Consider the following 15,427-nt stretch of genomic DNA (forward strand, 5'->3'; position numbering starts at 1 on the left):
GTCATTCACTAAATAGGGAGCAAAACTCCTAAAATCTGACCAGAAGTTCAGTATCAGGTTGCAGATGATGTCTGGACCACTCAACATGTTTGGCAGACATGGGACAATGATAATCAGTATATAGATTCAGAATTTATAATGTATAATTTTATTTTAACATGGCTGGCAGTGATTGGATGATGCTGGCCATTACTTTGAATAAGAATGATTTATTCAGCTTTCCAGAAAATCAGCTGTAATGTCTTTAACGTCTCAAAAACATGAATAACCAACACTCCTGGACACATAATAAACTTCAAACTTTCTTTCGCTTGGTGACATTCAAAATTTCACAACTTAGTCCCACTATCCACATGAATGGACATACATTTTTAGGAAAACGATTTGCTCTAGAAAAAAATGTTATTTTTTGCTTGTTTATCAGGTGCTACTACTTACAAATCAAAAGGGAAATGGAAAATGCACACAGCAGTCACGCTAAGGTCACAGTAGATTAAAGGTTTAGTTCGCCCAAAAATGAAAATGGTCATTTACTTAACCTCATGTTGTTCCAAACGTGTATGACTTTCTTTTTTCTGTAGATCACATAAGGTCATATAGTGAAGTCACCATTCACTATAATTATATTGGATAAAGATGCAATGAAAGTGAATAGTGACTGAGGCTGACTACTGCTTAAATCTCCTTTTCTGTTCCATGGAAGGAAAAGTCAACAATTCAGACTGTATAAAAACGACTTTATTGTCTGCACACATGAAAATTTACAAATTTTATAAGACAGCATAGACATTAAAAGCATTGATTACATAAAGATCTGTACTCAAAGGTCAAAAACAAGATTTTGGTGAATTTGTTGAGTGTTGATTGTCTAAAAGTGGATAAGTTAATCCTGGTGATATCTGATTCATTACTCTTGCTGAGTCACCATCTTCAACATCCTTAGAGCCATTGGCCCCTGGTCAGATGGGATCTATCAAGACATAATGGATAGAAATGTTCACATAAAAATGTCAAAACTGAAAATAAATACTAAGGAAATTATTTTCTCCTGACTGTTAAAGCTAAACCAATATAGTCCCTACACATTTACTGCCATAGTAAAACATTTCATTGAATATGACTGTACAAAGTAATTTGCCAAGTACAAAAAAGTGGGAAATATTTACTACCATATGTCCAGCTTTGAGGATCCAGTAGAAGGCAAAGTTCTTGTAGGTCTTATAGAAGGCTCCAGTTTGGCTCTCTGCTCGTGGGTCCTCCAGCGCTGTCCATTTCATCTTGTTAAAGTACTGGAGTCCATCCCATTTTAGCTGTTTCACCCACTGTTCCTGACCTGCCCACACACCCACAGATACAATCAGTTATCACTCCAGTGCAGAGATATTATGCAGAGATCTTCCAATAATGATGGTACTCCTAAATATCAAACCTCTGTTAACAGATTTGTCAAATGAGCTTACTGGCCAAAAGTTAGAATAAAGTTTGTTTGTCATCCATTCTGTAAGCTTTACTCATGGATGGCACATGGCAGTCCTCACCCACTGTGTCCACAATGAGATCCAGCTGGCCATTGTACACTGTGACATTGACTCCTGCAGCCAGAAGCTCATCCACAATGTTCACCACAGGCTTCATGAAATCTCCTGCCATGCTGGCAAATACAGCCTCAGATTGGCCTGATGGAACAGTAGAGCAAATGTCTTAATAAAGTGTAAGAATGGGTAAGTTAGGACTGGTACGCTAATGTTTTTGCACTATGTATACTGTGCACAGACCCGGATGACCTACTATATTTGCTAAAATGTGATAAAATATCCCACAATGATGACTGAACTGGAAGCAATATCATCCATTTAATATTTTATTTTTGACTCCATATTTGACAGTTTTTTTTAGTTTTTTTACACAAAATAAAAAAAAACACAAAAAAAAAACAACTGCATTTTGTACATAATTGGATGCCACGTACTGAATTAAACATGCAAAGTAATGAGGTAATGTGATAATGCAGCACAATGTTTGAAACATTTCTTAAAAACATTTATAAAAAAAAAAGGCAGTATGCTGTTATTCCATTCTGAACCATAGCAAGTGTTTTGTAAATATGCACACACAAAAAAAACCTTTGTAAACCATAAAAAGTTCTAATTACCTCCCCATGTGACATTCTTTGGAATTACCCCAAGCTTCTGTCTTATTGGCCCGTTCATCAACTCTGAAAGGGACTGACGGTGCAAAGGACGAATGTGACGTCGCTTCAGTGAAGCTGTAAAACAGGAAAATAAAATACCTATAACATTTTCATTTGGGTAACTTATAGAAATATGTGAACAGAAAAACTATATGAAAAGTTTTAATTGTGCATGTTGAGTTCCTTACAGAGAAATCCATCTGTGGTTTGATCTGAACTTATCTTTACAATCTCATCAAAGTTTTGAGTGAGGATGTTGTAAAAGTTCACTCCATTTGTGTTCTGTAACAAAACAAGAATAACTGAATGAAGCACATGACATGTTCATCAACCTAAATCCTTTGCTTAATCATGTGGAATGAAACAATGCATTTTAAGAATCAGGATTCCCACACCTTTTGACCAATCATTTTTTATTCAGTAATTCATGATTACTATGAGGCTTTTCTTAAAAAAAAAAAAAAAATATATATATATATACAGGTGCATCTCAATAAATTAGAATGTCGTGGAAAAGTTCATTTATTTCAGTAATTCAATTCAAATTGTGAAACTTGTGTATTAAATAAATTCAGTGCACACAGACTGAAGTAGTTTAAGTCTTTGGTTCTTTTAATTGTGATGATTTTGGCTCACATTTAACAAAAACCCACCAATTCACTATCTTAAAAAATTAGAATATGGTGACATGCCAATCAGCTAATCAACTCAAAACACCTGCAAAGGTTTCCTGAGCCTTCAAAATGGTCTCACAGTTTGGTTCACTAGGCTACACAATCATGGGGAAGACTGCTGATCTGACAGTTGTCCAGAAGACAATCATTGACACCCTTCACAAGGAGGGTAAGCCACAAACATTCATTGCCAAAGAAGCTGGCTGTTCACAGAGTGCTGTATCCAAGCATGTTAACAGAAAGTTGAGTGGAAGGAAAAAGTGTGGAAGAAAAAGATGCACAACCAACCGAGAGAACCGCAGCCTTATGAGGATTGTCAAGCAAAATCGATTCAAGAATTTGGGTGAACTTCACAAGGAATGGACTGAGGCTGGGGTCAAGGCATCAAGAGCCACCACACACAGACATGTCAAGGAATTTGGCTACAGTTGTTGTATTCCTCTTGTTAAGCCACTCCTGAAACACAGACAATGTCAGAGGCGTCTTACCTGGGCTAAGGAGAAGAAGAACTGGACTGTTGCCCAGTGGTCCAAAGTCCTCTTTTCAGATGAGAGCAAGTTTTGTATTTCATTTGGAAACCAAGGTCCTAGAGTCTGGAGGAAGGGTGGAGAAGCTCATAGCCCAAGTTGCTTGAAGTCCAGTGTTAAGTTTCCACAGTCTGTGATGATTTGGGATGCAATGTCATCTGCTGGTGTTGGTCCATTGTGTTTTTTGAAAACCAAAGTCACTGCACCCGTTTACCAAGAAATTTTGGAGCACTTCATGCTTCCTTCTGCTGACCAGCTTTTTAAAGATGCTGATTTCATTTTCCAGCAGGATTTGGCACCTGCCCACACTGCCAAAAGCACCAAAAGTTGGTTAAATGACCATGGTGTTGGTGTGCTTGACTGGCCAGCAAACTCACCAGACCTGAACCCCATAGAGAATCTATGGGGTATTGTCAAGAGGAAAATGAGAAACAAGAGACCAAAAAATGCAGATGAGCTGAAGGCCACTGTCAAAGAAACCTGGGCTTCCATACCACCTCAGCAGTGCCACAAACTGATCACCTCCATGCCACGCCGAATTGAGGCAGTAATTAAAGCAAAAGGAGCCCCTACCAAGTATTGAGTACATATACAGTAAATGAACATACTTTCCAGAAGGCCAACAATTCACTAAAAATGTTTTTTTTCTTGGTCTTATGATGTATTCTAATTTTTTGAGATAGTGAATTGGTGGGTTTTTGTTAAATGTGAGCCAAAATCATCACAATTAAAAGAACCAAAGACTTAAACTACTTCAGTCTGTGTGCACTGAATTTATTTAATACACGAGTTTCACAATTTGAGTTGAATTACTGAAATAAATGAACTTTTCCACGACATTCTAATTTATTGAGATGCACCTGTATATAAAAAAAAATATCACTTTATAGACATTGCACTAACAAACAGCAATATCTAGCCAATAAAATACTTTAAAGCTGAGCATAACTAGACACATTTCTATTAACACTAGCAATTTCCATGACTTTTTTATAGGTCTGGAAATCATAATTTTTAAATTCTCTAATATTTCCAGGGTTTCTATCAATGTGCCTCAATCAGCTCCCTATGTCGTGAATCAGTATATCGTGAACACGAATTTGGGCACTGGTTAGGGTACTGATCCACTGAACATTGGGACACTTATGACTCGATCACCTGCGACACGATAACGAGCTCATGCATTCAAAGCTGTTATTAATCAGCATCATCTCTGTATAAATAACGCTACAGTTCATTTTTGTTGAAGATATTCAAGCGTACAATGTGATTATACAGATAAACAGAGGTGGGTAGAGTAGCCAAAAACTGTACTCAAGCAAAAGTACAATTACTAACATAAATGAGTAAGAAAGTATCCAATTAAAAAAGTACTCAAGTAGTGAGTAACTTGTAACTTTCACAAATGACATAATGGATGTTAACTCCCCTATATTCCATTACATAATACACATTTAACATGTATTACAGAATTATTATTATTATTAATGGAAATTCTGTCATCATTCACCATCATGTTGTTCCAAACCCATATGACTCTCTTTCTACCATGCAACACAAGAAAGGAGATTTTAGACAGAATGTTTGCCTGAGTCAATATTTACTTTCAGTGAATGTTATTTTTCTCCATATTTTGAAAATGAATGGTGACTGAGTCTGTCAGTCCCTAACATTCTGTCTAACATCTTTTGTGTTCCACAGTATACAGAAGGTCACACAGGTTTGGAACAACATGAGGGTAGGGAAATGATGACAGAATATTAAATTATGGCTGAGCTATCACTTTAAAGGTGTAGTTCACCCAAAAATGAAAATTCTCTCATCATTTACTCACCCTCATATCATCCCAGATGTGTATGACTTTCTTTCTTCTGCAGAACACAAATTAAGATTTTCAGAAAAATATTTCAGCTCTGTAGGCCCATACAATACAAGTGAATGGGTCCCAAAATTGTAATGCTCCAAAAAGCACATAAAGACAGCATAAAAGTAATCCATAAGACTCCAGTGGTTAAATCCATATCTTCAGAAGTGATATGAGGTAAGGTGTGGGTGAGAAACAGATCAATATTTAAGTCAGTTTTTTGCTAGAAATTCTTCTCCCTGCCCAGCAGGGGGTGATATGCAGAGAAGAATGTGAAAGTGACCTGTTTCTCATCCACACCTCTCACATCGCCTCTGAAGATATTGATTTAACCACTGGAGTCTTATGGATTACTTTTATGCTGACTTATGTGATTTTTTTTTAATGTTGGCACCCATTCACTTGCATTGTATGGCCAAAAGAGCTGAGAAATTCTTCTAAAAAATCTTTATTTGTATTCAGCAGATGAAAGAAAGTCACACATCTGTGATGAAATGAGGGTGAGTAAATGATGAGAGAATTTTCATTTTTGGGTGAACTATTTCTTTAAGGGCTCTTGTCAGAGCTGGATGAATTTGTCAGTAAGAACATAGGTTTGGAAACCTTTCTAGTAATTATTACGGTGAAAACGTTAGCGCGAGCGGACAAGAGAGAGATGGCAGTTTACTGCTTCATCCACTCCTGCAATGTTTTATTTCATGCTGAATGTTTAAAATTACTTTTTGACAAATCACTACTTGATTAAAATAACAATAACATATAGAGAGGCAAAACATACAGATACATTTTAAAATGTACTCTTTATTTATATTTATACAGAATTTTGCCATTAAGCTGAAGAATTCTTCATTTACTAAATAATTCACTGAGGTGATATTATTTTAACTCAGGAGACTGCACAGAGTGGAAATGATAATTCTGTAGATTATTTAAATATTCAGTTATAACATGTAGGTTATGGTCAGATGAGAGCGCTATGCATCCAGAAACGCTACCCAGCTTGTATTGGGGGTTTAAAGATACTAAAGTAAAACAAATAAATACAATAATGTACATTTAATAAAATGTGTTTACTCTTTATTATAACATACTGTTGAAGTCAGAAGTTTACATTCACCTTAGCCAAATACATTTAAACTCAGTTTTTCACAATTCCTGACATTTAATCATGTCTTAGGTCAGTTAGGATCACTACTTTATTATAAGAATGTGAAATGTCAGAATAATAGTAAAGAGAATGATTTATTTCAGCTTTTATTTCTTTCATCACATTCCCAGTGGGTCAGCAGTTGTTAGCATTGCCTTTAAATTGTTTAACTTAGGTCAAACTTTCCACAAGCTTAATTTGCTGGAATTTTGGCCCATTCCTCCAGACAGAACTGGTGTAACTGAGTCAGGTTTGTAGGCCTCCTTGCTCGCACACCCTTTTTCAGTTCTGCCCACACATTTTCTATCAGAATGAGGTCAGGGCTTTGTGATGGCCACTTCAATACCTTGACTTTGTTGTCCTTAAGCCATTTTGTCACAACTTTGGAGGTATGCTTGGGGTCATTGTCCATTTGGAAGACCCATTTGCGACCGAGCTTTAACTTCATGGCTGATGTCTTGAGATGTTGCTTCAATATATCCACATAATTTTCCATCCTCATGATGCCATCTATTTTGTAAAGTGCACCAGTCCCTCCTGCAGCAAAGCACCCCCACAACATGATGCTGCCACCCCCATGCTTCACAGTTGGGATGGTGTTCTTCGGCTTGCAAGCCTCACCCTTTTTCCTCCAAACATAACGATGGTCATTATGGCCAAACAGTTCAATTTTTGTTTCATCAGACCAGAGGACATTTCTCCAAAAAGTAAGATCTTTGTCCCTGTGTGCACTTGCAAACTGTAGTCTGGCTTTTTTATGGCGGATTTGGAGCAGTGGCTCCTTTCTTGCTGAGCAGCCTTACAGGTTATGTTGATATAGGACTCGTTTTACTGTGGATATAGATACTTGTCTACCTGTTTCCTCCAGCATCTTCACAAGGTCCTTTGCTGTTGTTCTGGGATTGATTTGCACTTTTCACTTCAAACTACATTCATCTCTAGGAGACAGAATGTGTCTCCTTCATGAGCGGTATGATGGCTGCGTGGTCCCATGGTGTTTATACCTGCGTACTATTGCTTGTACAGATGAACGTGGTACATTCAGGCATTTGGAAATTGAACCAGACTTGTGGAGGTCCACAATTGTTTTCTGAGGTCTTGGCTGATTTCTATTAATTTTTCAATGATGTCAAGCAAAGAGGCACTGAGTTTGAAGGTAGGCCATAAAATACATCCACAAGTACACCTCCAATTCAGTACACCTCCTATCAGATGCTAATTGGCTAAATGTCTAATTGTCTAAAGGCTTGACATCATTTTCTGGAATTTTCCAAGTTGCTTAAAGGCACAGTTAACTTAGTGTATGTAAACTTCTAACCCACTGGAATTGTGATATATTCAATTAAAAGTGAAACAATCTGTCTGTAAACAATTGTTGGAAAAATTACTCATGTCATGCACAAAGTAGATGTCCTAAACAACTTGCCAAAACTATAATTTGCTAATATTAAATCTGTGGAGTGGTTAAAAATGATTTTTAATGACTTCAACCTAAGTGTATATAAACTTCTGACTTCAACTGTATATATTAAAAATGACAAACAGAATGAAGATTTATTGTATTAATATATTATTTAATAAGAATAACAAGTAAGGCCCAAGTATTTTAAAAGTTCATATGTGACGTTGTTTCTGTGACAGCCCCAGAGCTCCGACATTCGGTGTATATGGCAGCGTCCGAATTCACTCACTCATTTCGTTCACGCACTGCTGAGATATAGTGCACTCACTGCCATTCATTATATAGGAAATAGTGAATGAGTGAACAATTTCGGACACAGCCACTCTCTTCGCCATACGATCGACTCGCGCCCGCACATCTCTCATGCGCGCGCCTTCGCACCTCGCTGTGCACGCGCAGAAATGCTGTCTGAGCAAAAGGCATTTACACTTAACGTGAATGTTTACATGGATTTATACAGTTAATCAGCCCGAAGTAGCTGCGACAGTTTCCAGTACCCCCGCGAGGGTGTGGGGTAAATAATGCTCATGACATGCGGGACACGGGACAAAGCGCACTGATATACTGCTGCACTGACTTAAAAATGTACACTTAAAAACTGATGTCCCAAGAGCCCATATTTACAGAATCACCCTGAAAATGACCATCACCATGTCAAAGAAAAGCCTGCGTTATCATTAGAGCCACAACTCTCCTCAGCGTGCTGCCTTAAGTTGAAGCTGAGATTTTAATCTTGAAATATCAGCTTGTCTTGGTGTTAAATGAAGGCACTGCATGAGTTTGATGCTGCAGCAGTGATGGACTCGACTTGAGTGACAGTCTGTGTCAGCGCGTGCAGCTGTGTGAACTTCCGCTGTTGTAAAAGTCCCATTCAATAATCTCTCAATAAATTACACATTAGCTAAAATTAAACCCAGTAATGTAACGACAGGAACACCGCCCATTGTAACGAAGTAAAAGTTAAAAAGAATTCTTTAGAAATTTACTTGAGTGAGGGTAAAAGCACCCACTTTTAAACCTACTCAAAGTATTTTTTCCCCAAAAAAAGTTACTTAAGTAAATGTAACGGAGTAAATGTAGTGCATTACTACCCACCTCTGCAGATAAATGACACAAATAAAGAAATAAAATATACAGAAGTGTATTTTAAACCCTCTTTTAACAACTTAAATATTTAAAAGATTGTTTGGAGGAGTGGTGGTGGCGTAGTGGACTAAAGCACTGAACTGGTAAGCAGAAGGTTGTTGGTTCAATCCCCACAGCCACCACCATTGTGTCTTTGAGCAAGGCACTTAACTCCAGGTTGCTCCAGGGGGATTGTCCCTGTAATAAGGGCACTGTAAGTCACTTTGGATAAAAGCATCTGCCAAATGCATAAATGTAAATGTTTCACTTTCATGGTAATTATGAATGAAAGACATTACAAACAACATCTCTTTTAAAGAGAAAATAATGTTTGTACTTAATATTTTTACACTTGTGCTCGTCATCTAACGACTTGAAAGACTTAGAAGACATTATAATGTTTCCGGTAAGGAAACATAGTGAGCAATGATGCTCCCTGGTTTTTACGGTGCATTGTGGGTTTTTGTTAGGGAGTGAATGTTTCAGGCACTGGAACGATTTTGCGATTGAGACAGCCCTAAAAATGGCTGACTCCCTGATCAGTGCTGACTATTGTACTTGGAAGCTGATTGAGATGCACCCCATGACTGTGGGAAACACGAGGAACAACCATCACTTGACCCTGCTGTATTTTTAAATATAAACTTAATTTTTCATGCACCACTGACCTGTTCCACCACACTCTCTGTGATAGACCACATCTCAGTAGCTTTTTGGTACTGGCCCTGTTCCAGAGCTTGCTGCACTCCCTTTGCTGCTTTGTTCACCTCCTCCAGCCCATTGTCATCCAACAGAGACTATACACCACAACACAGAGACAATCGTAAATCAAGGACAACATGCAATAAACTGGTTCTGTACAGTGAATGGCTGAAAGGGAACATTTCACAGCCAAACCAGAACTGTTAGATCAATATCAAACAACACCATGCACTAAATAAACAAAATGCCATGATTAAATCATTACTATAGTAGTTTGATTTGATCATGCTTAATGCAATTAATTAATCCCTGTGAAGAGAAGATAGGGTCGTTTATGGTATATTACTCACTGTGCTGTAAAGATAAGGACCCCAGGTCATGACTGAATCTGCAGACAAAGAGTAAGTAGTTGGAGTTGTTGAGTGTATGGTAATGTATCATGTGGGCTAGGACTATGGAGTGCCATAAGCTGTATAACAGGGTTCATACAGATGCTTCAAAGTTAAATTCAAGGACTTTTCAAGCACATTTTTATTTGTTTTCAAGGACTATGCTCGAGATGTCATTAATACAAATTATTTTTGTTAATTTTAAATAAAAATATTTTAACCATTCAGTTAATTTATTTTTATAAAACACCACTTATTACAAGTACAACAATGAGCATCTTTAACTACATATTCTCACAGTAACAATTCTTGGTTCATTCATGACGAAATTGATGTGCAATTGTAGTGTACTCGCTTTCCAACAAAAGTGAATAACTGGGTCCGTAAACAGTAGTCCACACGACTCATGTGCTGTGTTACATGTTTTCTAAAGTCACACAACAGATTTATGTGAGGAACTGACTGAAATTGCAAATGGGTCATTCTCAAAAAGAAATTACTTTCCAATTTACAAAATATAGAAATTTTCCATTTAGTTCAGTTTTTGCCTATAAATGCTGAGGGTAAACATTTTGTAACATGTTGACATTCATTTTTATTCATAAAGGACTACTTGGCCGTTGTTCTCTTTTATTATTTAATTTTGTTTCACGAACGAAGCAAGTTAACAATAACGAAGGTTAAATGGGTTACAACACCAAATATTTTTGTGTGAAAATATTAGTTAAAATGTGAATCACTTTTTAACATGCTGGGAAAAATCACTATATGCATATTTAAGCAGCCTCTGAAATTAAACATTTTTTTTTTTTTTACGTTTTTAACATTGATAAAACCAATAACATGAAATCAAGGGACAAACATTCTTTTTAAATTAAAATTATTAATAATAATTTTGTTTTGCTTTTTTGCACACTTGTTCGGCCTTGCACTAATGCTTTTATTAAAAATAAGTACAAAATAAATACACAAATAACTTTACATGTCATAGAAGTGGTGTAGGGAACAAGGATTCATCCCAGATGAAGGGAACAAGGATTTTTTTCAGGCAATTAACAATTTCAAATATATTTTCTAAAAAATGTGCAAAACAGAGTCAAGCTATTTCATATCATTAAAGGTTAGGTTATAAAATCATAATTTTTATTTTATTTTGAAAAAAAATGTCGCTATTTGAAAGCTTTTTCATGACTAAAAAAGTCAAGGGATATGTTTGTCAACATATTTTGATATTGACCCAAATGTTGTCAGAAATAACCTATTTTGTGAGACACAAAGCTTTCCTTACAGAAGAGGGCACTAGACGGCTCACAAAACTGAATCCTCCATTGATCTGCATTCAAATCATTCAAAACATTTTACATCTCATATCATTTTGTTCACTCTGGAGAGTAAATTGTAATTACAACTGATAGTTGCAAGGATTCATACTTGTTAAATCCGCAACAGCAGCATCTATAAAATATATATTTTTTAAATCCTCCAGTAACAATTGATTGTGATTGGCCCATTCTGAACAGCGCTGCCAAAAGTAACAGGTGCCACGTGACAGCGCCGTCTATGCGCTGCTTGATTCAGCAGTGGTCTAGTGGTCAGTCGTCATGTTTTTCAGAAAATAAATAAATATATTTCATTTATTAAATGATTTAAGCAACGTATTTTAAGATTTTCTATAATTCAAGAACTTTTTAAGCACCTCTTGGTAAAAATTGCTATTTTCAAGGGTTTTCCAGGACTAAAATTTGAAAAAGCCAAATTCAAGTACTTTCAAGCACTTTAAGCACCTTGTACGAACCCTGGTATAAGGAGGACTATGATTTTACACTATAAAATACTGTAAAATGAGCATGCAACTTGAACATGCATCATGATTGGTAACAGGCGTTGTAAATGAGATTTCTTTTAAAAGTCTTAAGGTATCACACATCTCTAGCTGTACATAACCAGACTGAATATCACAAGCTTTTACAGACCTATAGGAGAGATCCAGGAGTCTCCCAATGCCACCCCAGCAAAGTTACATTTGATTGAAGCCACTTGAATTGCCTGAAGAGAGAGGAAATTCAGTATAGATTAAAATTAATTTGAGCAGTGCTTAGTAAATGCACAATAAAGAAAAACTAGATAGGTAACATTTGTCAAGACAAACTCTGATGTTGTCTTGACAAAGCCTTGTTTGAAATTTTACATTTGTTTGAAAGATTTAAGTTTGATGGTTATACAGACATTACAGTAAGACGAGACACAGACACATAGTCAGATAACCCATTAGACAGACAGGCAGACAGGCAGACAGGCAGACAGATAGATAGCAACTTAAATAAGATTAAAGGCCTTTTTTGGGTTTGTTTACATTTGAATTTTTTACAGATGGAGTTTGAATTAACGAGCATTCCGTTGGCCCATTCGAACATTCCTTCAGTGTAAGTCTATGGGATTTTTGATCATCTGCTCTGCAAAAACCGTAAGTCCAGTCAGTTAGAGAAGACAAAGCACACTATTCCAGAACAGTTTGAAGGTCTGTGCCAAGTTTGGTGGATGTAGCTTGAAAGCTCTAGGAGGGTATAAAGTGTCAGAAATCTTGGTCTTGGTTTAGGGATTTTGAAGAAAAAAAAAAACACTTAAAAAGTTTGTAGAATGACAGTCTGTTGATTTTGTCAAGCCAACATAACTAGTAAAAACTGATTTAGAAATCTAAACTGATGCCACAGTCAAAATGTACTTTTGAGGAAGTACGTACTCATTTGACTCATGCTGTTACTCTTTTAAAACAGCAGAGCACACAACTTTTATGGATTCCTTGTGCAAGATGCCTTTCAGATGATGTATAAGATGAAAGAGTAGAGAAAAAACATTACCTTTGTGAGCTCAAGAGAAATAGCTGCTGCCATTTTGCCTCCGTATGACTCAGAAAAAATATAGAATGGAATACTCTGTTGGAGAGGAAATGTCTGTTAAGGCGCTGCTAAGACAAATAATAAAGCTGTGAGCAAATTATATCTGCCAAATTACTTACCTGAAACTCTGTCTTTAGAGAGAAAAAGTTCTTGAGGAGGACCATCATGTCTGATGCCACCTTTGCAACATCCTTGGTGAGGGCATCTTCAGTGTCTGTGTAACTGTAGCCGGTACCCACTGGGTTATCCACGAATAGCACACTGGATGCATGCACCTAAACAGATACAGAAATGGCTATTTCCTGGAAAATAATGACTAAATGTTCCCATAAATTACCTCATAATCAATGTGGCAGATATGAGAGTGAAGTAATTGTATATTAGTTCACATACCCAAGAGGTTTCTCTCGGCTTCAGGTCTCTATCCAGTGGCCCAATTTCCTCAAAGTTGCCAAAACCACAGCTAGATCCCCCAGGACCTCCCTGAAATAACAATAAGCATGATCATCATGATCAAATTTATTTAGTGAGACTATGTAAGACTGGGTCTCAAAATCAAGTCACCTTGAACATTTTTGTGCATCATAGGTGCATTAGAACGATCTTCACTATAAAATGACTATGAGAAACACTTTTATATACACAATCTACTGTATATAATATATATATATATATATATATATATATATATATGTGTGTGTGTGTGTGTGTGTGTGTGTAATAATAATATTAGATATAGTGGTAGCTAGAACAGACCACACTTGTAAGAGAGGTGACAAACCTGCAGCCACATAACTAGAGGTAGTTCTTTATAACTGGCACTGGAACTGTTGGCGTAATACAGCCACCAGAACATGTGAGCTCCCTGACGGACATCCACATATCCCCATGTTTCTTTGGCTTGAACTGGAACACAACTACCTGTTGTGTGACAATAGGAACAAAAAAATTAGGCCTAAAAGAATATTCTGGGTTCAATACAAGTTAAGCTCAATCACCAGCATTTGTGGCATAATGTTGATTACCACAAAAATAAATTTCGACTCGTCCCTCCTCTTCTTTAAAAAACAAGCAAAAATCTGGGTTACAATGAGGCACTTACAATGGAAGTTAATGGGGCCAGTCCGCAAACATTCAAATATTCACTGTTTCGAAAGTTTAGCCACAAGATGTAAACAATGCATATTAAAATAATTTAAGTGTGATAAAATCGCTTACTCATGTAAAGTTATATCAAATTTTACAACTTCGTTGCCATGGTGACATAATGTTGTAAACAGTTAAACCCTAAAATTAACTTTACAGCTCAGACAATACATGAGTTTTAACAGAAGCATAATGTAAGTGCTTTTATAAAATTATAAGCTTCACATTTCTGCCTTAAAACTCAGCACAAATTGCCCCCATTCACTTCTATTGTAAGTGACTCACTGTAACCTCGAGGGACGGATCTATCTATTTTTTTCGTAACATTATGCCACAGATGCTGTCGAATATGCTTAACTTGTATTGAACCCGGAATATTCTTTTAAAAATTCACTTTGTTTTCATTCGTGCTTTTTTTTTTATTTTTTTTTTAACAAAACTACCTAATTGCAAACGAAGCTGAGATTTAGTTTGAGGCGTTCATTGCACGAGAGGAGCTCTATTACCACTTGATACTAATGTAACCACAGCCATAATTGTAGCTTTCGCTTTTTCTCTTAAGTTACAAATTATTTTAGAATCTCAGCTCATCTTGCAATTACCTCTCCTGTAAGACCACAGTGGCTGCAAAGAACTACAAAGTAACTGAGCCAAAACATATACATAATAATTAACCTCTACATTTCTAAAAGTACAGTTTCCAGCAAATATGTCTCTCATACCTTTATAAAAACTCTCAGCAAACAGCAGCGCAACAACCAGAATGCCAATCCACGACCGCGCCATTATTATTGTTCTCAAGCTCGCTCAATCAGGCTGGCACATTGGCTGTGTTTGGACCCACCGACTATACTGTATCCCAGTCCTTTGAGCTAGGTGATGTACTGTACAGTATCATATGACTTCAGTCAGCTGACGAAACGTGACAGAACAAGGAAATGTGACGTCAATTTGAAGGCGAAACCGAAAAATCATGTGTTCCGTCGTTCATTTTAATGAACATTTCTCTTTGCATTAATTGTTCTTGTTTAAAGTAATAAGAAATAATAATAGAAAAATGTTCCCTTGTTAATTTCATATGGGTTTTTAGAATAGGGATTATATAAATTCTAGTAAAATAATATTTGTGGTAAAAATTACTTTAACATACATTTTTTATTTATTTTTTGTTATAAAAAAATGCATTACACACAGTCATACCTCATTCGTGGATTTTCAAGCTGTTAAGTCTTTTAAATTGCATGTTGCTAACTCGTTGCTAAATCAGGACTACAACAGTTGTCCATTTCGAAAAGCACTCACA

General features: G+C 36.4%; 1 protein-coding gene across 1 annotated transcript; it reads right to left on the reverse strand.

The window, feature by feature from the left end:
• Nucleotides 1–716: 716 nt before the first annotated feature.
• On the reverse strand, nucleotides 717–15,023 carry LOC127450846 (retinoid-inducible serine carboxypeptidase-like). Its single transcript, XM_051715256.1, has 13 exons — nucleotides 14,847–15,023; nucleotides 13,760–13,899; nucleotides 13,372–13,461; nucleotides 13,098–13,253; nucleotides 12,940–13,014; nucleotides 12,055–12,127; nucleotides 10,043–10,080; nucleotides 9,659–9,787; nucleotides 2,380–2,473; nucleotides 2,153–2,266; nucleotides 1,539–1,676; nucleotides 1,170–1,333; nucleotides 717–970 (listed from the first exon to the last, which is right to left on the reverse strand). Exons 1-13 carry the CDS (start codon nucleotides 14,908–14,910, stop codon nucleotides 908–910), a joined length of 1,338 nt encoding a protein of 445 aa, XP_051571216.1. The 5' UTR covers nucleotides 14,911–15,023; the 3' UTR covers nucleotides 717–907.
• Between the last annotated feature and the right edge of the window lie 404 nt (nucleotides 15,024–15,427).

The sequence above is a fragment of the Myxocyprinus asiaticus genome, chromosome 13 (assembly GCF_019703515.2).
Source record: "Myxocyprinus asiaticus isolate MX2 ecotype Aquarium Trade chromosome 13, UBuf_Myxa_2, whole genome shotgun sequence".
Lineage (NCBI taxonomy): Eukaryota > Metazoa > Chordata > Actinopteri > Cypriniformes > Catostomidae > Myxocyprinus > Myxocyprinus asiaticus.

What these genes read in the sequence shown, in the direction of transcription:
- LOC127450846 (XM_051715256.1), bottom strand. Translation starts at nt 14,910, where the DNA reads ATGGCGCGGTCGTGGATTGGCATTCTGGTTGTTGCGCTGCTGTTTGCT. An exon ending in CTCTAAAGACAGAGTTTCAG is followed by an intron (nt 13,015 to 13,097) that starts GTAAGTAATTTG and finishes CCTCTCCAACAG; the next exon opens with AGTATTCCATTCTATATTTT. An exon ending in CAGAGAGTGTGGTGGAACAG is followed by an intron (nt 2,474 to 9,658) that starts GTCAGTGGTGCA and finishes GTTTTGTTACAG; the next exon opens with AACACAAATGGAGTGAACTT.